Source organism: Corythoichthys intestinalis, chromosome 16 (genome assembly GCF_030265065.1).
Source record: "Corythoichthys intestinalis isolate RoL2023-P3 chromosome 16, ASM3026506v1, whole genome shotgun sequence".
Lineage (NCBI taxonomy): Eukaryota > Metazoa > Chordata > Actinopteri > Syngnathiformes > Syngnathidae > Corythoichthys > Corythoichthys intestinalis.
In genome coordinates this window covers 10,040,985-10,063,121 of record NC_080410.1, presented here as the reverse complement: position 1 = coordinate 10,063,121, position 22,137 = coordinate 10,040,985, and the positions used below count along the sequence as shown (strand labels likewise).

The following is a 22,137-nucleotide window of genomic DNA, read 5'->3' as shown; positions in this document are numbered from 1 at the left end:
CGGTTCCACGATATTGCATTTACAGCTCTAAAATGTGTTACTCTTGGTTTAATTTTTTTTTTTTTTCCATTGAACAGGATTTTTCTTTTTCAAAACAGATTAGCAAATTGGAACATAAGTATAATGTTGAGTTAAAATAAATTTTAAAAAATAACAAAGTCTAAATAAAATTTTTAAAAAAGCACTCCTTCTGGCGAGACTAAAGCCACAGCTCAACATTATTACCATTAGAAAAATTATTTTCCATATAAAGCACGTTTGTATAACTTCATCATATTCACTATATGTTTACACTATACACACTTTCTCAACATAGATGCCAGAAAAAAACAGACTAAACACACTGAAGTTAACTTTTGTAGCTGGTGGGAAATGTTCATAACAGTGTTTACTAACCTTTAATTTTGTATATCATGGTTTCACTGTATCACGGTATTGCAATTACAGCTCTAAAATGTGTTACTTTGAGATATTGGGGGGGGGATATATTTCCACTACCAGAATTTTTATTTTTCAAATAACAAATATTTTAAGTACAATTAAAATAAATGCAGTCCTTTAGATGAGTGTAAACCCAAAAGCTACAGCTTGACATTGTCATCATCAGGAAAAAAATAATTGAATTATTTTGAATAAAAAGCACATGTGTAGTATGACTCATATCATATTTACATTATACACACACACACACACTCTCTCTCAACACAGACAGTTGCCAGAGATAAAAAAAAAAAAAAAGTTTTACCACCGCTAGACACACTAAACATGCTGGCGTTAACTCTCGTAGCTGGTGGGAAACTTTCATGATGGTGTTTAAAAACCTTTAATTTTGTAAAAATGTGAAATCATATTGCCACCTCAGCAGCCACCCTCATAAACCCTCATGTTTTACATGTTGGTTGACCGTCCTCCTCTAAACCGCGGCCGTCTGTAACTTTTCTGTAGCCGAAGTATTCCCATACCAGCGATTTAGTTTTCTTCAATTGGGGGAGGGGGGGTTCAGGAGTTTCACCTCCCCCAGCCATCGTGTAGAACAGCTAACTCACTGACACTGAGCAACAGCCAGTGGGGGAGGGATTGATCCTTGCAGCTGCAAGCGAGGGATTTCTCTCTGCATTTATGGTACATTAAAAATAGCTAATACCTTAGGGACGGTATGACGGAAAATTTTGGCGGTTTTGAAATCATGACGTTTTCATACCACGGTATACCTCAAAACTGGTAATCAGCACATGTCTAGTTAGAAATGTTTTTGGCAAGTGGAGACTAGGCGTAGGCTTGGTGAAACAGAACTGCTGCCAGGGGGATGCACGTGTTCGCCCAGAGTGTTCGACCCAGTCTCTCTATTGAAGCTAAGAAAAATGCCAGGGCTCTTTGTACTCAAGGTGCATGCATGGAGTAGAAAAGTATCTTAAATTACCTCTAAAAATCCTGTAAAGTCCCTTTAAATGCCATGAAAACAAAAATGCACCCATAGCAGCCTGAAATGATACAAAAAAACCTACATTTCTTCTGTTTATGTTTAAGTACTGTGCACAAAGCAAACCATCAACCATGTACAATATATCATTTATTTTTTTCACAAAGTCTAATGCAGTGGTTATAAAATAGAACATGGGTTTTATTTTGAACACGGAGAACTGTACAACACAAAAGGGACACAAAGCATAAACAAATAAGGGCATGTTAAGTGAGACAATATTTACTAAAGAGGTTAAAATTTTCAATACTTGTATTCATCATTATTTCAGATGACAATTGTAGAATGTTCTAACTTTACATTCATATTTGGCTTCTTGTGTCATACATTATTTTCAGTAGTAACCACACACAGTTCAAACATCTGGTGGTGATAACAATGTATAGTCAAGAGTATCCCCCACCCCAAACAGTATTATTTGGTTGGGGAGGCAAACAGACTAAGGAAAGAGTACCTGATCTCTAGCTAAAACTGCCTCACAAAGCAGCTAGAAATCGGCAAATCAAGTCGCTCTGTTTTCCTTTAAAAAATATCATCTCTCTAACGTCTCTGTCATGCACATTGTGAAAACTAAAACAAGGAATAAATAATAAATCTATCAGTGCAAAACAGAACATACCAAACGGGGGAAAACATAGCCTGAGCAGAACTACTCCTATGTTCTTTCAGTACCACTTTACTATTCAATTTCAAAGTCTAAAATACATGTAGTGCACAAAAGCATTGGTTTAAATAATTTCAACTGTGTTATTCAATTTGCATTTGAGCCACTTCATTTTGATCACTTCACTACAGGTTTGGGAGGAGATTATGCGGTTTTTACTTCAAATAGAATCATCAGGATAGGTGAAACTTATGACCACTTAAATATCTTGGACCAAAACAGAAGATGCAAACAAGATAGTGTGAATTTTTTAAAGACAAATGTCAGCAACAAAGCAATTTTTGCAATTGTGACTAAGCGTTCAGTACAGACACATAGCGCTTTTTGGTGATTACACTCCTGCTTGTCCATGTGTTTGGTTGTCATGGTAATCCCCTGTGACCATCACATTAGGCACTTGTCATAGTTGGGTTATGGAAATGCTTTATGGCACCGCTTTTCAAAGTGTATGTGTGTTTGTTTGTGTACACTATGTCTGAGCCAGCTGAAGTTCCTCCAGTCCGTGTTTACCCAGGTGATATCTGGCCAAGTCTTTTCTGGTTACCAGTCCAACCACCTGCATATGACAGAGAACAAGCAGCCCCCCCCCAAATAATCAGCATCACAAATACAAACACTGACATCAAGGTGAAGTTCAAACCTCCAAGTAGTTCAATATATTGAGATACTTTGTATCCCAATAGGTTATCGATACGCTCCCACCAACGACCAATATATCGTTTACAAATAAGCCACTTTTTAACAAAGGAACCAACAGGTTGCTAACAAAATTCTCCACTTGAATAGTGTCTCTTTGGCTGTCAATAGCACTGCAAAATAAGCATTCACAGACAGTCCTCCCACTTTATGGATGTGTAGAAAGACACTCATTTGCTTCCAAAAATGTTGCAATAATATGATGTCGCGGTATTTACCTACAGAAATTTTGTGCAGAAATATTCAAAATGTCAAAATGGATTGGGCGCCAAGTAGGGTTGTTCCGATCATGTTTTTTTGCTCCAGATCCGATCCCGATCGTTTTAGTTTGAGTATCTGCCAATCCCGATATTTCCCGATCCGATTGCTTTTTTTTTTGCTCCCGATTCAATTCCAATCTTTCCCGATAATTTTTCCCGATCATATACATTTTGGCAACGCATGAAGAAAAAAAATGACTAAAACTCGGACGAATATACTGTATACATTCAACATACAGTACATAAGTACTGTATTTGTTTGTTACGACAATAAATCCTCAAGATGGCATTTACTTTATTAACATTCTTTCTGTGAGAGGGATCCACGGATAGAAAGACTTGTGACTTTGTATATTGTGGCTAAATATTGCCATCTAGTGTATTTGTTGAGCTTTCAGTAAATGATACTTTGGCCATGCCCAAATGCATGATGGGTGGATGTAACACGCCTTTAGCAACCATGACTGTGCGTAGTGCTACCAATTGATATATCTTCTCTGTGCTGGGAAATAACATAGGGTGTTAAGAAAAAGATCAATTGCTACTTTGCTTCCCCACGTTGCTTCCCACGATATTTCTAATCGTAGGGAGAGGGATTGTAAGGCTTTAGCCAATTAAAAAAAGGCTGCCAAAATTCACTCTACTCATTTTGCGTTGCCTTTTAGCTCTCTATATAGGTAAAACGGCGCCATTACAGATTGTGCGCGACAATAGGTGAGTGGGTCGTGCAGTACATGCATTAATTGCATTAAATATTTTAACGTGATACATTTTTTAAAAAAGTAATTACCGCCGTTATAGGGATAAATTTGATAACCCTATCTTAAGCCTAAACTAAAGACTCTGGATGAGTGTAACATATTATGTCTGTAACGTTGAATACAATTAGAAAACGATTTAATAAAAAAAAAATATATATATATATATATATATATATATATATATATATATATATATATATATATATATATTTAAAAAAGGCATGTCCGATATTTTTTTGCCGATTCCGATACTTTGAAAATGACGTGATCGGACCCAATCGATCGGGATGCCGATCGATCAGGACATCTCTAGCGCCAAGTAATGAATTAAAAACCCTTAAAAATTAGGCTAATAAATTTTAGTGGTCGATAATGCCTCGAAAAATGTTACTGACTATCAAAATACATGGCGAGTCATGTAGTTTACTAACCATTGATGCTGCTAGACGTCCAATCCATTTTGACTTGACTTCACCCCTGCCAGTCTAAATGAATTGCATCTTGCGCTGACAACGGCCGCCAATGACTACACCTAAATACAGTATTTGTAATGGAAAATTGCTGTAGCGACCTGTGACAGTGACCCTTTTTAAAATACCGTATTTTCCACACTACAAGGCGGACCTTCAATGATTGGCCTATTTTAACATTGTTTTCATATAAAGGGTGCAGCGCATTATTAAGGAGCAGTAGTAGAAGTAGTAGTGGTTGCGTTATGCATCCATTAGATGGAGCTGCGCGAAAGTAATGCCATGATTGACCAATTTTTATCTATATGGTGTGCCTTTTATTATGAAAAATATGGTAATATATCGATTCTTGGCGGGAGCATATCAATAATCCATTGGGATACAAAGTATTGCGATAAACAGTAGTACCTCAACATACAATCGCTTCGACACTAGTGCTGTCAAATTTATTGCGTTAACGGGCGGTAATTAATTTTTTAAATTATTCACGTTACAATATTTGACGCATTTAACGCATGCGCAGAATGACCCGATTGGGCCGCGCCGTTTATTGGCATAAGCTTCGGCAACTGCTACACAACAAGCATAAGTATCATTTAGTGAAAGCATAACAAAAATAATATTCTATCTCTCAAAAAAAAAAAAAAAAAATAATAATAATAATGTTCACAAAAAGAAAAGCACTTCAATCTGTATTAATGAGGCCCTGTTCTCACACAATTAAACAACAATGAAAAGAGAACTGGCTTTCCCAATCAAAATAGTTATGCAAAGTCCACATAAAACTTACTCAGCCTTTGGTCAAACTCTATTCAAACATTTCGTTTAGCTCAAAAAGTACACTGGATGGCAATATTTAGTCACAATATAAAAACTATCAGAGGTCTCGTACGTTGTGAAGCCAGCACTCAAATGACCGTGAAGTACAATGGATGGGAAACTACGGCGTCAGTCGAGGGACAAAACACTCATTGGCTTGATTTCTAAGTAATTTAAAACTCACCATTGACACCTTGTGGTGTATTTCAATCACTACCTTACATAGTTAAAGACACTTTTTTTTTTTTTTTTTTAATGTGACGTCAACAATGACGGGCTAATAATTTATTTTTTGATTAAGAATTTTAAAATTTTTATTAAAACAAAAACATTGAGAGGGGTTTTAATATAAAATTACTATAAATTGTAATAACATTTATCTCTTAAGAACTACAAGTCTTTCAATCCGTGGATCCCTTTAACAGAAAGAATGTTAATAATGTTAATGCCAACTTGTGGATTTATTGTTATAATAAACAAATACAGTACTTATGTACAGTATGTTGAATGTATATATCCGTCTTGTGTCTTATCTTTCCATTCCAACAATAATTTACAGAAAAACATGGCATATTTTATAGATGCTTTGAATTGCAATTAATTACGATTAATTAATTTTTAAGCTGTGATTAACTCAATTAAAATTTTTAATCGTTTGACAGCTCTATTCAACACAATCTTTTCAGCATCAGACGTAAAATTTGACTCGCTATTTGTTTCTACATCCGACGACATGTTCGAAATACGACGATTTATGACAGTGCCACAGTTTCTTTGTTTTGCCGTACGACAGGTGCAAGGCATATTTTTTTGTGAGATAAATCAACATGAGTTCCAAAAATTTTAGTGCAGGCTCTGAAAAAAGGGAGAAGTTGATGCTTACCATTAAAATGAAGATGGAAATGACTGAAAAATATCAGCGTGGTGTGCGTATCGATGAAGTGGCTCGACAATAGCCTCGTAGAATGTCTACACTCGACGGTCCTCCTTTAACCTCCGTTTGCCAGTCTTTATAAGTTAAGGTGACAATTATTATTGTGGTAACATCGCCAAACAAATCGCCAGCTTCGTCAGGTTTGTAATCATTTATTCCATTAACTTGTGCAACAACGCCTACTGTCCGCCGCAGCTGAACATGAAAAGTGAAAGTAAAAAGTCCTATCTCACTTTGTCAAGTCAGCCACGCGATGCGTTCAGGTACACATTAGAACCCGACTCGTTAGATTATTACAGGTATTATTATTATTACTATTGTTCTTCCTATTTTTATTCATAATTTATTTGTTTTGCTCTGTGTAATTGCTATTTGCAATAGTACCAGCAGTATTTATTAAGGATTTAGTGTAGGTTTTTGGGATGTGGAAGGAATTAATGAAATTATAATGTATTCTTATGGGAAAATCCTGCTTGACATATGACCATTTCAACTTACAAACAAGATCCTGGAACAAATTAACTTTGTATGTGGAGGTACCACTGAATCACTACTTTATTGTCACAATCCTAACGCTTACCCTGTTCTCATCATCCACCACAACCAGGTGCCTGAGACCAAGTGCTCTGACCAGTTTAAACACACGAGGAAGAGACGTATCCTGCAAACAAATTGTATCTCTTTGAATCACACTGCATTTATTTATACAGTGTGACAGACAATTAACAGACATGACACACTTGTATTACCTGTGGAACAGTGTAAGGTGTCGGGTTCATGAACTCAGAGAGGTCCATCATGCACTCTCGCTCATCTTGAGAGACGTGGATGCTCTGGATCGGGGGGAAGCGCGGGTAGGCGTCCCTGAAGTCCTTCAGCTGGAGCTTCCTCTGGGTCAGCCGCGACCGGGCCAGCTCCACAAACACCTAGAAAAACAGTAGGAGTGTGACAGTAGACAGTTGCCTATTCTAACTAGGGCTGAATGATATTGGAAAAATCTGAGATGGGATGAACTTTTGTGTGGTTTTCAGTGAGAAAATAGGTAGAGGTCTGAAATTTCAATCATAGATGCATTTCTGCTTAAAGAGACATAATCTAAAAAAAATCTGGAACTCACATTGTATGATTTTTCAATAATTTATTTGTAATTTACTGGGGCTCATAAGTATTTGTACCCCTGAGAAAATCAGTGCTAATATTAAGCGCAGAAGCCTTTGTTTGCAATTACAGGGGTTAGACGCTCTCTGTAGTTCTTCACCAGGTTTTCACATATGGAAACAGGGATTTGGGCCCATTCCTCAACACAAATCTTCTCTAGATCTGTCAAGTTTCGGGGCTATCATTAAGTAACACGAAGTTTCAGCTCCATCCAAAGATTTTCTATTGGATTGAGGTCTGGAGACTGGTTATGCCACTCCAGAACCTTGATATGCTTTTAACACAGCCGCTCCTTGGTCAGCTTGGCTTTGTGCTTTGGATCATTGTCATGTTGGAACATCCAGCCGTGACTCATCTTCAAGTGAGGGAAGGAGGTTGTGGCTCAAAATCTGACGATATATTTCACCATTCATCCTCTGCTTTATACAGTAGAGTCCGTCGTCCTTTGCCGAAAAGCAGCCCCAAAGCATGAAGTTTCCACCCCCATCGTTCACAGTGGGGATGGTGTTCTTGGGATTGTACTCATCCTTGTTTTTCCTCCACAGACGACGAGTAAAGTTTGCTCCAAAAAGTTCTACTTTGGTCTCATCGACCACATGACTTTCTTCCATGACCCCTCTGCATCATTCAGATGGTCCCTGGCAAACTTTAGATGGGCGTTCACATATACTGGCTTCAACAGGGGAATCTTGTGAGCAATGCATGATTTTAAACCATTGGACTGTAGTGTTCTATGGACAGTAGCAATTGAAACTGTGCATCCAGCTCTCTTCAGGTCATTGACCAGCTACTGCCGTGCAGTTCTAGGCTGAGCCCTCACTTTTCTCATCAAGAGTGATACCCTACGAGGAGAGATTTTACATAGAGCCCCAGTACGAGGTAGATTATCCGTCATGTTTAGCCTTTTCCATTTTCTAACAATTGCTGCAACTGTTGATTTATTCTCACCAAGCTGCTTTCCAATTGTCCCATAGCCTGTTCCAGCATTGTGGAGCTCAACATTTTTTTTCTCTGGTGTCTTTCGAAAGCTCTCTGGTCTTGCCCAAGTTAGTTGGATTATGACTGACTGTGGGGTGCACAAGTCACAATATTGAGCTCAAACAGGTGGTAGGTGGGTGGTTATTCATTGGGTAAAGGTATACTGACAACTCTGAGTGTCATAATCATTGCTGATTCTCGGGCGTACATTATACATATAAACCCCAGTAAATTACAAATTAATTATTTTTTAAAAATCATACAATGTGATCCCTGGATTTTTTTAGATTATGTTTCTATGAGTGGAAATGCATCTATTATTGAAATTTCAGACCTCCACCTATTTTTCTAAGTGGGTAAACTTGCAAAATTCCCCGGGGTGTGTAAATACTCACTGTATATTGCAATATTAAAACTAGAAGAATTTTCACCAGATGACTTGAATAGCTGTTTTGGAAGATTTTGGTTGACTCACGATGACCACATTGTATTCATATTAATACAGTTTAATCCAGGCTAAAGGGGTTCATCTGTGAATGATGAAGACTACTGTGTATAAAAGAGATCCAGGAGGCCATGTTTCTGCACACTTGCTGCTTTTATAAAGCAAAATAAAAGTTTATGTGTTCAAAAAAAACAACAACAAAAAAACAGTTGCACATCCTGCGATGTGACTATTGAGCTTGCATGCACACATTTTGATGGCGATGTTCAAACGATATATTGTACTGGCCTATTTCTATCTCAAGAAAATATATTGTAAGACATAAACAATCAATTCTGCATAATGTTGATGTTTGTGAAAACGTCACCTAGGTTAGAAACGAGCTACCTGCCTCTTACCTTGTGCTTAAGGAGAACGATGAGCTGTGAGCGAAGGATGAGTCCGCAGAGTTTTGCTGGCTGAAGGGGAAAGACCAAGTGAAAGGAATTCATTTCGAGCACCAACTGACTTATTGACAATATCAGGATCATTTGTAGGTAAACTTTCACTCAGTGCAAGGATTAGCAAGGAAATAGTAAAATAGCTCAAAAAGCAACACAAAATAGAATGCAATCGAAAGTTTGTTCAACTTTTGATCATTTCCTATTTATAATTAACTCAACCCACAAAATACATGTGAGGGCAATAAAAGTATTATCAACAATTATTGAAAGTTTATCAGTTACAGATGCGGAACGCATTAATTACACATACTCAAAGAAAAAAAAGTGATTAAGCACTCATACCTCTTCACCAGAATCACCTTGCACCACCACTACAGGAAAACCATTGTGATTGGTTGATGTGCTGCTCAGGATGTCAACGATGGTTCCTACCTTCTCTACCTTGTTCAAACAGGTGACAGGACTGCTCATCACTTCTCTGAAGTTAAGTGATAAAAGTAAGTTTAGAATATTTATTAGCCACGGTGTAAATTTAGTAAGGTTTCCTCTATTATATTCGTAAGATATTACCTAGCTGTTAGCCAGTGTGAAGTTGCAGGAGCCTCCCAATGTAGGAAGGGGATGCTCTGCAGTTTAATATGGATGTCATACAGACCCTGAAAAAAAAGACAAAAGATAGTTTTAGTGTGCCAATATAGACACTAGTATCAGTACCTTTACGGCACTAAATTGACATCATCGGTGCTGGGGAGTATTAAAAAATAACGAGCTGATACTGTGCAAAATGTACTATTCGAGGTCTCCAATCGCAGGTCGCCCGACCCTATCCGGCTTTATGAAAAAAAAAAAAGCGCTTCCCAAGATAACGATAGACGTCCAATCATGCGGCATCCTTTTATCCTTCTGCTGTGACTTTAAATGAGTTTATCACGATTAGTGCAGCAACCATTAATCGATTAACTCGAGTAATTCGATTACAAAAAAGCTTCGAATCAAATTTTGCCTCTTCGAGGATCCGTTTAATTACAGTGGCGTTTTAATGGTTTGTTTTGAAAGTGTTTGTATTTAGTTTTATTGATTTGGGTGGATATACTGCCTCCTAGTGGCAACAATGAATATGACATAACATGTAACATTGCTCAAAACAGCTGTTCCCTGTTAAAACTAACATAGGGTAAGTGTTTCTTTGAGCTAATATTAGGGCTGCAAATAACGACTATTTTCATAATTAACTATTATAAAAATAATTGGCAACTAGTTTATGAATCGATTTATTCGATTAGTTGTTGCAGCTTTATTAGGAAGCGAGTTTAAACAGTAAGACTTCCGAAAATTTGCAAAAATGTGAATTGTTGTTCTCCAAAGCAAAAGCAGATTTTAGTTCATGTCCTACTTTGACTTAACAAAAATATATTGGAGAAATCTGATAATATTTACAACTGAGAAGTTATATATGTTATAATTTCTAGAATTTAGACAAGTTCAAATTGAAAAAGGTCCTAAACGATTAATCGGTTATCAAAATAGTTGTCGATTCATTTGCTAATCGATTAGTTGTCAATTAATCGATTAATTGTTGCACCTTTAGCTAATATGTTAGTTTATGCATTTATTTAGTTTAGAAGTATATTTAGCAGTTTTTTTGTGGGAATAAGCATTTGAACGATTTGCTAAGAGCTTTGTAAAAAGAAAAAAACCAACGTTAGCATGTTATAGCATTTAAGATAGCAGACTTTTGCTATGCAAGTTAGCCAATAGTTCTTTTATTGTTCTTAGATTCTCATTTATTTACTTTTTTTATACATCGTTTGAGGCTAAACTCAGGTATTTTATTATAATTTTAAATGCAAATATTGCTCTTGTGAAATGAAAGTGCAGTTCTGCATAGTTTGAAGAAACAGGTGTATTTTGTATTCGCATTCAGTGCTCTTTTGAAAGTTTATTCACCATAAGCAAAAATAAATATAATTGCAAGCATAAACATGTTTATTTATTTTACATATCCTAAAAATTTATTCTGCAACACATTAAATGTTCATAATCCGATTTACTCGATTATTTGAACTAATTGATAAATCGATTACCTAAATATCGATAGCTGCAGCCCTATTATACAGTCCCAATTTGTAGAAACAATTGCTAATAATCTGACTTTTATGATTAAATTGGTTTCAGAAATGGCTCATATCAAATTTAAGACCCTCCCAAATGATGTTGAATGTACAAAAATATATTTGTTTCACTGAAAAAAGATTTATTATTTAATAAAGACTAGAGATGTTCCGATCCGATATTTGGATCGGCTCGAACGCCGATATGGGCAAAAAAGTGTGCATCGGTATCGGATCGGCCAACACAGAAAAATTCCGATCCAGACTTCCGATCCAGTTTTTTTTAACCTTCCAAGCGAACCAAATTAACTTTTTATCTAAAATACTCCTATATCGGCAAAATCTTGACTTGAATCTATCATCAAAACAGTTTTAAAACTTTCACATGTCGAAAGTAGACAGAAGGGAAAATATGGAATAACGGGAGCAATTTTAACAACTTTAACAGTTGATTCGCAAAATTAAATGAATTGAATGTAGTTTAAATATGCTGATACAGAATGGGGACTTGAGTATTTTATTTACTGTTTTAAAATGTTAACTTGGTACTGAAATAGTCGTTTATTTAAACCTGAGAGTCTTTTTATCCAATTATTGTAACTAATGCACGAAATATTAAAAGCATCTAATAGCTTGGGGGGTTTGTGGGATTTTCCACTGAGGTTGTTTGTGTGTTTTGCTTTTTTAAGACAGTTTACAATATTATTTGCACGTTTTACTGACTGACTATGCCATTTCTGTTTGTTATTTATAATGTTTTGTGCTTGTCACTGAATAAACAGGTCAGTTTCTTGTTCCCAACCGTTGTGTATTATTCAAACTCACCTAATTCAGCTGGCTAGTTGTTATCAAAAGTACTAAAACCCTTTTCAAAATGAGTCTGACAACTAAGTAAGGAGGCTAAATAACTTTAAACTTTAATACATGCTCAGATAGGCCGTTATCTGTATCGGCCAGTATCGGTATCGGATCGGAAGTGCAAAACAATATCGGTATCGGATCGGAAGTGCAAAAACCTGGATCGGGACATCCCTAATAAAGACATCAAGGTCAATTTTGGCAAGACAAAAGTTTTGTCGCCTACAAAAAGTAGTGTGAAAATTGAACAAAAAATGTACTTCAAATACAAAAATATGTTACATAACATAAGCGAATTAAGTAGTGGTGCTGTGAGATCCAAATTTAATATTTTGCATGACTTCCATGGGCAAGGATTCATACAATTTATTGATGAAGTCATCAGGAACATCAAAGAAAGCAGTCTTGCATGCCTCCCAGAGTTCATCAACATTCTTGGGTTTCGTCTTCCATACTTCGTCTTTCATCCTAGCCCAGACATGCTCAATGATATTCATGTCTGGTGACTGGGCTGGTCAGTCCTGGAGGATCCTGATCTTCTTTGCCTTGAGGAACTTTGAGGTGGAGATTGAAGCATGCGATGCAGCACCATCCTGCTGCAGAATTTGTTCCTTTTTATGGATAGGAATGTAAGAGGCAGCTAAGATTTGTTGATATTTCAGACTATTTACATTGCCTTCCACCCTGCAGATCTCTCGCACACCCCCATACCGGATTTAAGCCCAGACCATGATTTTGGTAATGATATAATCATGTAACCACCAAATTTCACTGTTTTCTGAGTGAATCTCTAGTAGGTCTCCTGCAATATTTGCGGTGACTGTTGTGTAATCTAATGGAAGATTCATCTGAAAAATCCACCTTTTATCACTTTTCCTGCATCAATCCTTTTGACAGGCTGTGGGCCTTGGCAAATGCCACACGGTTTTTTAATTGTCTGCACCCTGAGGGATAAATAGTCTGAAATATCAACTAATCTTAGCTGCCTCTTACATTCCTAACCATAAAAAGGGACAAATTCTGCAGCAGGATGGTGCCGAAGCCCATGGAAGTCATACAAAATATTAAATTTGGATCTCACAGCACCACTACTTAATTTGCTTAAGTTATGTAACATTTTATATTTGCAGTACATTTTTGTTCAATTTTCACACTACTTTCTGTAGGCGACAAAACTTTTGTCTTGCCAACATTTGACCTTTATGTCTTCATTAAATGATAAATCTTTTTTTCGGTGAAACAAATGTATTTTTGTACATTCAGCAACATTTAGGAGGGTCTTAGCTTTCATATGAGCCATTTCTGAAACCAATTGAATAATTAAAAGTCAGGTTATTAGCAATGTTTCTATAAAATAAACTTGGTATAGGTGCATTATCGTCCAATACTACACAGTCAAATGGGAATTGGTTTCAGTGCGACACTATATTTTATTAATAATAATAATAATTAATTTATTAAAATAATTGAGATGAATGAACTTTTTTGTCTCTAAAATTTTGCTTTAAAAAAAATACTCATAAGACAGTGTGACAGCATTTGTACAAGCAGACATCAAAATAAGTTGAAAACTCCACAAACACAACTTTTTAAAAAGCGAAAGGATGCTAAGACACAGAAATTTACACACCTCAACAAAGTAGTCTCCAACGATCTTGGCCGTCATCAAGACAAGCATGATTGGAAGGCCGTATGTGACATTTCCCGTGGCCTCCACCATAATGACAGTCAAACTGAGAGTCATTCTCACAATGCCACCTGCACAGACAACATTGATTGGTAAAGAATATACACCACTACACAACTATTTAGGATCAAGTGTTACTTGTGAGTGCTATTAATGCTGTACAAGAGAGGTTAAACTTACTCACCTAACTGTGCTGCAGCTCCGATCAAGGCATATTTACCAGGATCTGCCCAGATCTAAATAAACACAGTCGCAAAGTCAGTATTGTATTTTGCAATAACAAAGAATTTACAATTGGGGGGATAAAAGGTACGGGTAGGAACCTCTGGGTGCCTCACGATATGGTGGTATATAAATTACGGATACACAGGTTCTGAATGGATATCCAACAAACCAACCAACAATGTTTATTTTTTCCAACTTTTGCGTCACAATTCAACAAAAACTATGTCATAATACGACTTTTATTCTCATAGTAATAGTACGAGAGAGAAAAAAAATCTAACTATTACTACGAGAATAAATGTCAAATTAATAGTACGAGAATAAAAGTCTATTATTCCGTCGGGCTATTGTAGCTAAATAAGCAGCTACGTACTTTACGTAGAGTGTTGCCGCCGCCGTTAAAATCAACAGTAATTAAAGTATCTTGACAAAATGACATGAAATGACAAAAAAGGACAATTGATTAGATCTGTAAGAGAAAGGACACAGTTGAAGAGGCTTATTTAATTTAATTTTATTTTATTCACTCTGATAGGGATGTTCAAAACATCTTCCATGTTGATGCACACATTTGGACATATTTTTGCTCATTTCTGTTAGGCTACTTATTTATTTCCTTTTAATTTAAAAAAGTTGATGTTTGCACTATTACAAAATATTTAATATACTATTTTTTTTCAATGTGCATTAACAAAAATAAATACAAATGACTTATTTAATGTATGTTACTTATTTCTTAAAATCATAAATTAATGAAATAGCTCAATGTTTACGTTATCATCAATTTTAATGTTCATCCCATGTTCTTAAGCTTGTTGACTTATTTTGCACGATTGTAAAAAAAAAAAAAAAAAATTTTGAATGGAAATCAGTTTCTCGTGTATGCCTTATAACAGAAAGTGTAATGCAGTAGCCTAATTCACCCCCGTGAAGTTAGCCCCCCCTATCAGACGCAAATTTATATAAAAATGATGTCAATTGTTTGTGCTACGTTTGTGCTGTAAAAGGTTTCATTTCTGCTGCTATCGTTTTTGTGATATTTACAATCCTTTTATAGGTCAATCTGCGGTCAAACAGCCCCCCATTTTGATTAAAAAATGGCTGAAAATGGTGTCAATCATTTATACTTCATTTGTGCTGCTATAGTTTTTGAGATATTAATTTTGAGTGATGACGTCACGCATCCCCCCATTTTTTGCAAAACGGACCCGAAATGGTGCCATTCGTTTATAATACGTTTGTGCTAGCGCGAATGTAGCACAAGCAAATGGCACCCATCCAGGTCCATTTTGCAGTAAATGGGGTTTGTGCTACGTTTGCGCTAGTTGTTGGGACACCACTCTGTTATTGAGAGAGTGGTACGCTGCATTAGCCGCGACGGAGGGGCTGCAATTGACGTCTTCACTCTAACTTAATATCAATGTCTATAAAATGATAGTAGCACAAACGAAAAGGTTTACAGCACAAACGTAGCACAAACGAATGGCACCATTGCGGTTCAGTTCTGCCGTAGAGGCGGGGCTGCGTGACATCATCACTCGTAATTAATATCTGAAAAAAAACGATAGCAGCACAAACAAAAAACTTTTTACAGCACAAATGTAGCACAAACAATTCACATCACTTTTATATGAATTTGTGTGTGCTGGGGGGACAACTTCACCGAGGTGCCTAATTCATGTGTTATAGGTATAACTGTGCCAAAAGCAGTTTTCTATGCATTTTGGTGGTTTTAGGAGGTTTGAGCCTCACCAAAAAAAAAAAAATCTGGCGCTGTGGCAACCTTTATGTCAGATAGTTCTGGCAAGAAATTCTAGGCACTTTCACCCCTGGCTAGACGTCCAATTCATTTTAACATGGAAGGGCAAAAGAACATCGGTTCACTCGTACCGCCCAGTCTAAATAGATTGGACGTTTAGCGCCGTAAATGGCAGCCGATAAGTTAACACTTTTCTAGTGGAACAATCTAGTATCAACCTCTTTGTTCCTTTATTAAACAGTGACACCTTTTTAAAACTATATATCAATTCACAGCGGGAGCATTTCAATAACCCACCGGGGTACAAAGTATCGCGATATGTCACCATATTGATTTATTGTCACACCACGACCAGCAAATAATACTGAACATGATTGGTCACTGCAGAACAAGAGGTCTTTTCTAGATACACACATACCGATCCGGTGGCAGAGATGGCAGACAGCAGAATTCCGCATAGTCTTCCCCAGGCTGCACCAATTAGCAGCGATGGAATGAAGACCCCAGCGGACACGGTGAGGCCGTACGTCCAACAGGCCAGAAAGAAGTACGTGAGCGTGAATAAGCCCAGCGTCAGAGGATTGTAAGATCCTTTAAAAGAAAACATTTTTTTCTTTTTTCACGTCATATTTGGAATTCCCTTGGCTGTAAGCACTTCTGGGGAAAATGCCATAGTAACACCTATTCACTACTATTTACCTGGCTGGTTGTGGAAAAGGCTACGGACACTTCTCTCTGGAGTATTGAAGAAGGCTGTTGCCATGGAGTTGTACTCCCCATCTGCACAGAATAGCTGCAGGCAAACGCAAGAAATATGAGAAGACAAAAAGGTGGATATAGATTTCTCTATCTGAGCTTTATTCCCCCTAAAACGCAGTTGCTTTACCAATAAATTACAACAGCTCACATGTCAGTTGAGAGCTTCACTTCAGTTAGTAATGACATTTTTGGAATGGAACACTGGATAAAATTCCAATTTGAAGGCTTCATGTACAGAAAACAGTAGCGAGTGCCCTTAAAGCTCAAGGTGAGAATGAGACAGAGTGACAAACTAAAAAAGGAAATCAGATTTGTTTTACGCAAGTTCGCTGTGATTGACAGCAATAGATGTCCAACCCATTTGAGGTGGAAGGCTGCCAACTAATGAACGAAACTTCATTCGATGCCACCCTTCCACTTCAAATGGATGGACGTCTACTCGCGATAAACTCATTCACAAACCAAACAAAAACAACCTTATCCCGTTCACCTGCAAGGGGTACTCCTCTGAGTGTTCAGGGTCGAGAGGCTGACAGTCGTTGGAGAAGTAAATCATGGTGAATGACACTGTTGCAGTCACCGCGGCGACCAACATAGCTTCCATCACTTGCAAACAAGGACGATGGACATACCTGATGGACGCACGTGCACACAAGATCATGCTGATGTCTTACACATTAACACAGCAATACTTGTCTGTCGCCCCCAGAAAAAATTGAGATGACAATTGTACTCTCACAGAAAAATAACACATCTAAGATGAATATAAAATTACAAAACATGGCAGAGATGTGCAGTTCACATAAATGGTAATGGTCTTTTCATGATATGCGGTGTTGCGCTTGTGCCAAACCAACCTTTTAGAATGATCTCCCCAAAAAATCAAAACGTTAATTTTGTTGAAGCACAACACAATTTGGATGTGCTGGGACGATTTTGTTAACAAGGAACCCCACCCCCACCCCCACAAAAAAAAAAGAACACTCAAGACAGCAGACGTCCACCTAATTCAAAGCATCGCCATATTTCTGACTTCTGACCTCAATTCCGGAAATGTGAGGTGGGGGGACCTAGTAGAGTGAAATTTACCTGTAAGTGTTGATAGGTTGACATCCTATTTTATGCTACCTTTTTTCTAATACCGGCATGAATATGCCTAGTTGCACCAATGCACCTAGTCATGCTTAGACATGTGCCGATTAGCAGTTTCAAGGTATACCGTGGTAGGAAAACGTCAAGGTTTTAAAATCGCAAAATGTTTCCGTCATACCGTTCCTAATGTATGAGCTGATTTTTATGTCCAAAAAAATGCATGGAGAAATCTTTCACTTGCAGCTGCAAGGCTCAACCATCCCCCACCGTTTGTTGCTCAGTATCAGTGAGCCAGCTGTGCTACACGATGGCTGGAGGAGGTGAAACTCCTGAACTTTTTTCCCCCATCGAAGAAAACGAAATCGATTACTTACCTTCTTTTTATGACTAGGTTGAAACAATAGCGGTTGCGCAACGTCTGTAAACGGGTTTCCAGGGTAAAACGGACGAAATACGATCACTTACCTTTACGATTACTTAGGTTGAAACAATAGCGGTTGCGCAACTTCTGTAAACGGGGTTTCCAGGGTAAAACGGACAAATTAAAAATAGTTCGGGGGCTTAATGCGCCATGAATCTGCTACGGCAGCATATAGACATGTTGTTCTTTCAAACACAACAGTTCTTTTGGCTTAAAATACAGCAGTTTATTTTAAAGAGAGGTGCAAGAGTAGAAAGAGCCTTGCCTGTGTTTTCCGCCATATGTGTATGTATATATATATATATTATATATATACAGTGCCCTCCATAATTATTGGCACCCCTGAAAAAGATGTGTTTTTTAGCTTCTTATATATATATTTTTTTATTCAAATAATATGGGACCTCACACAAAAATACACACGATCCCAGGCATCAACTGGGACCGTGTGCTTTGGTCAGATGAGACCAAGATTGAGCTTTTTGGCAACAAACACTCTAAGTGGGTCTGGCGTGCCACCAAAGATGCACATGCTGAAAAGCACCTCATACCCACTGTGAAGTATGGGGGTGGGTCAGTGATGCTGTAGGGCTGTTTCGCTTCCAAAGGCCCTGGGAACCTTGTTAGGGCGCATGGCATCATGAATGCTTTGAATTACCAGGACATTTTCAATCAAAATCCGTTGCCCTCTGCCCGAAAGCTGAAAATGGGTCATCACTGGGTCTTTCAGCAAGACAATGACCCTAAACATATGGCCAAATCTACACAGAAATGGTTCACCAGACACAAAATCAAGCTCCTCCCATGGCCATCTCAGTCCCCAGACCTTGTTTTGTTGGCAAAAGGGGGTTGTACAAAGTATTAACACTAGGGGTGCTAATAATTGTGACACACATTATTTGATGTCAAATATTTTTTTCTTAATGTGGGATTTTTTCCCCACTGAATGAATGCACTTGTCTTGAAGGTTGGATTTTTCCTCTTTTTTTCCCATTAAGGTCCCATATTATTTGAATAAAAAAAATATATATATATATTAGAAGCTAAAAACATATCTTTTTCAGGGGTGCCAATAATTATGGAGGGCACTGTATATAAATACATGAGCATATCTATGAATAAAATATGTGTCACTTCACATGTCCGCAGAGTTGACTGTTTGCGCTAACCAAAATTGCCTTAAATCTGCATTACATTACCCTTTCAGTGTTGAGGTGACAGTGAACCTTTTGTGTGCCTAATTGCCATTTCCACCAGTCTATTTTGGTAATGACAGTCTCACTGCAACGCTCTGCTAAATTCTATAGAAATTGTGGCGTGCTCTGCCCGAGACAAAAATCCATTTACGTAACATTTTACGCTGGAGCGCGTCATACTAAAATAGTGCCGTATTAAGTCCTGTCCCATCCTTAGTGATCATACCTGTTCTTACATTGTGACTAATTTTACCTTTCACAAATGCCAGACGTGCGAGCAAGCAAGGAAGTACCCTGCGCGGGCACATTTTTTTATGTTGCTGCCATATCCAAGACAATAATACATGCGTCATCTGACCCTTTGACGTTGATTTACGCAACAGCATTAAGTGATTGTCTGCTGGGATTTGTCTGCACCTCACCCACCTTATTCTGAAGATGGTCAGCCAGTAGTTGAGAACATTGAACAGAGCTCCTAGAAGTCCACCTGTGAGAGAAAATGTCACTTCACAAATTTGAGACTTAGCTTTTAGTTTAAGTCTCTTTTGTACTCCACACTGCAATCGAACTGATTGTCAACAAGACATGGAGGAATAAGGCATTTTACCTATAGCACCCATGGCAATGAACAAGGGAATTTCATAGAGGTAATAGGCCACACTCTAAAAAAAGGACAATATAATATGTGGTCATTTATATCCATGCTCAAATAAAAAGCATCATTATGTAATTTTGATAATTGGGTACTTACATCATTCTCAAATCGTCCAAAGTTGATGAGACCAGGGTTTGAAAGGTCACCTGGGTTGTTGTGGTAGATACTGAGGAAGAAGTTCAGGGTGAACGTGGAGATCATTGACGCAAAGAACTGTGGATGAAAAGGAAGAAATATGATGAAAAACAAATGGATATTTTTGGTAAGTGCAGACGCTATTCTTATCAATGCATTTTTTTGGCGATATGAAAAAATCTCCAGTAAAGATATGAGTTATTTTAATATGGCGATATCAATATACATTTTTTAATTTTCTGTGAAAATTCTTGAATTGACATTAAATGCATTAGGTAGTGCAGCAACCTAAAACTACACAGTGTTTCTAAACAGATATAAATTTTAGCATTTGTACACATGTAAATATTGAAAGATGATGGAATTTGCTAACTACTGATCGGTGACAGGGACATCTTGAGGCCAACTGGTGGTACGACTATGTCATATTCAGTGGGGCAAATAAGTATTTAGTCAGCCACTTTTTTGCACAATAATTGTGCAAGTTCTCCCACTTGAAAATATTAGAGAGGTCTGTAATTGTCAACATGGGTAAACCTCAACCATAAGAGACAGAATGTGGGAAAAAAACAAAATCACATTGTTTGATTTTTAAATAATTTATTAGCAAATCATGGTGGAAAATAAGTATTTGGTCAATACCAAAGTTCATCTCAGTACTTTGTTATGTACCCTTAGTTGGCAATAACGGAGGCCAAACGTTTTCTGTAACTCTTCACAAGCTATTCACACACTGTTGCTGGTATTTTGGCCCATTCCTACATGCAGATCTCTTCTAGAGCAGTGATGTTTTGGGGCTGTCATTGGGCAACACGGACTTTCAACTCCCATCACAGATTTTCTATGGGGTTGAGATCTGGAGACTGGCTCGGCCACTCCAGGACCTTGAAATGCTTCTTACGAAGCCAGTCCTTTGTTGCCCTGGCTGTGTGTTTGGGATCATTGTCATGCTGAAAGATCCAGCCACGTCTCATCTTCAATGCCCTTGCTGAAAGAAGGAGATTTTCACTCAAAATCTCTCGATACATGGCCCCATTCATTCTTTCCTTTACACAGATCGGTCGTACTGGTCCCTTTGCAGAAAAACAGCCCCAAAGCATGATCTTTCCACCCCCATGCTTCACAGTGGGTATGGTGTTCTTCAGATGCAATTCAGTATTCTTTCTCCTCCAAACACGAGAACCTGTGTTTCTACCAAAAAGTTCTATTTTGGTTTCATCTGACCATAACACATTCTCCCAGTCCTCTTCTGGATCATCCAAATGCTCTCTAGCGAACTGCAGACGGGCCTGGACGTGTACTGGCTTCAGAAGGGGGACACGTCTGGCAGTGCAGGATTTGAGTCCCTGGTGGCGAATTGTATTACTGATAGTAGCCTTTGTTACTGTGGTCCCAGCTCTCTGGTGTCATTCACTAGGTCCCCCCGTGTGGTTCTGGGATTTTTGCCCACCTTTCTTGTTTTCATTTTGACGCCACGGGGTGAGATCTTGCATGGAGCCGCAGCTTGAGGGAGATTATCAGTGGTCTTGTATGTCTTTCATTTTCTAATAATTGCTCCCACAGTTGATTTCTTTACACCAAGCGTTTTACCTATTGCAGATTCAGTCTTCCCAGTCTGGTGCAGGTCTACAATTTTGTCTCTAGTGTCCTTCGACAGTTCTTTGGTCTTGGCCATAGTGGAGTTTGGAGTGTGACTGACTGAAGTTGTGGACAGGTGTCTTTTATACCATTAATACAGGTAACGAGTAGAGCCTCATTAGAAGAAGTTAGACCTCTTTGACAGCCAGAAATCTTGCTTGTTTGTAGGTGACCAAATACTTATTTTCCACTCCAATTTGGAAATAAATTCTTTAAAAATCAAAGTGTGATTTTCTGTTTTTTTTTTTCTTCCACATTCTGTCTCTTATGGTTGAGGTTTACCCATGTTGACAATTACAGGCCTCTCTAATCTTTTCAAATCCCAAAATGTAGCAAGTAGCGCAAATATGCTGTCCAAAATGTGCATTGCAGGAACAGGTGTATTTATGACAATAATGACAAAAGACATGTATGTATGTCGATAGAAAGTTTTATATCGTTTTGGCGATATCGTTGTTGGGTGCAAACAGTGCCATGCTTCAAGCACAATGAC

At 37.7% G+C, this 22,137-nt stretch overlaps 1 protein-coding gene across 1 annotated transcript in view; it reads right to left on the bottom strand.

Annotated features, from left to right (window-relative positions):
- Window positions 1–1,552: 1,552 nt before the first annotated feature.
- Window positions 1,553–22,137, bottom strand: part of clcn7 (chloride channel 7) — a 46,719-nt gene continuing 26,134 nt past the window's right edge. Inside the window, exons 12-25 of the mRNA XM_057861397.1 lie at window positions 19,968–20,084; window positions 19,824–19,878; window positions 19,643–19,703; window positions 16,998–17,139; window positions 16,448–16,541; window positions 16,167–16,339; window positions 13,949–14,000; window positions 13,708–13,835; window positions 9,679–9,764; window positions 9,451–9,586; window positions 9,064–9,123; window positions 6,834–7,010; window positions 6,665–6,745; window positions 1,553–2,700 (exon numbers count right to left, since the gene is read on the bottom strand). Coding sequence (XP_057717380.1) covers window positions 2,614–2,700; window positions 6,665–6,745; window positions 6,834–7,010; window positions 9,064–9,123; window positions 9,451–9,586; window positions 9,679–9,764; window positions 13,708–13,835; window positions 13,949–14,000; window positions 16,167–16,339; window positions 16,448–16,541; window positions 16,998–17,139; window positions 19,643–19,703; window positions 19,824–19,878; window positions 19,968–20,084 — 1,449 coding nt within the window. The 3' untranslated portion in view covers window positions 1,553–2,613. The remainder of the gene's footprint in view (window positions 2,701–6,664; window positions 6,746–6,833; window positions 7,011–9,063; window positions 9,124–9,450; window positions 9,587–9,678; window positions 9,765–13,707; window positions 13,836–13,948; window positions 14,001–16,166; window positions 16,340–16,447; window positions 16,542–16,997; window positions 17,140–19,642; window positions 19,704–19,823; window positions 19,879–19,967; window positions 20,085–22,137) is intronic.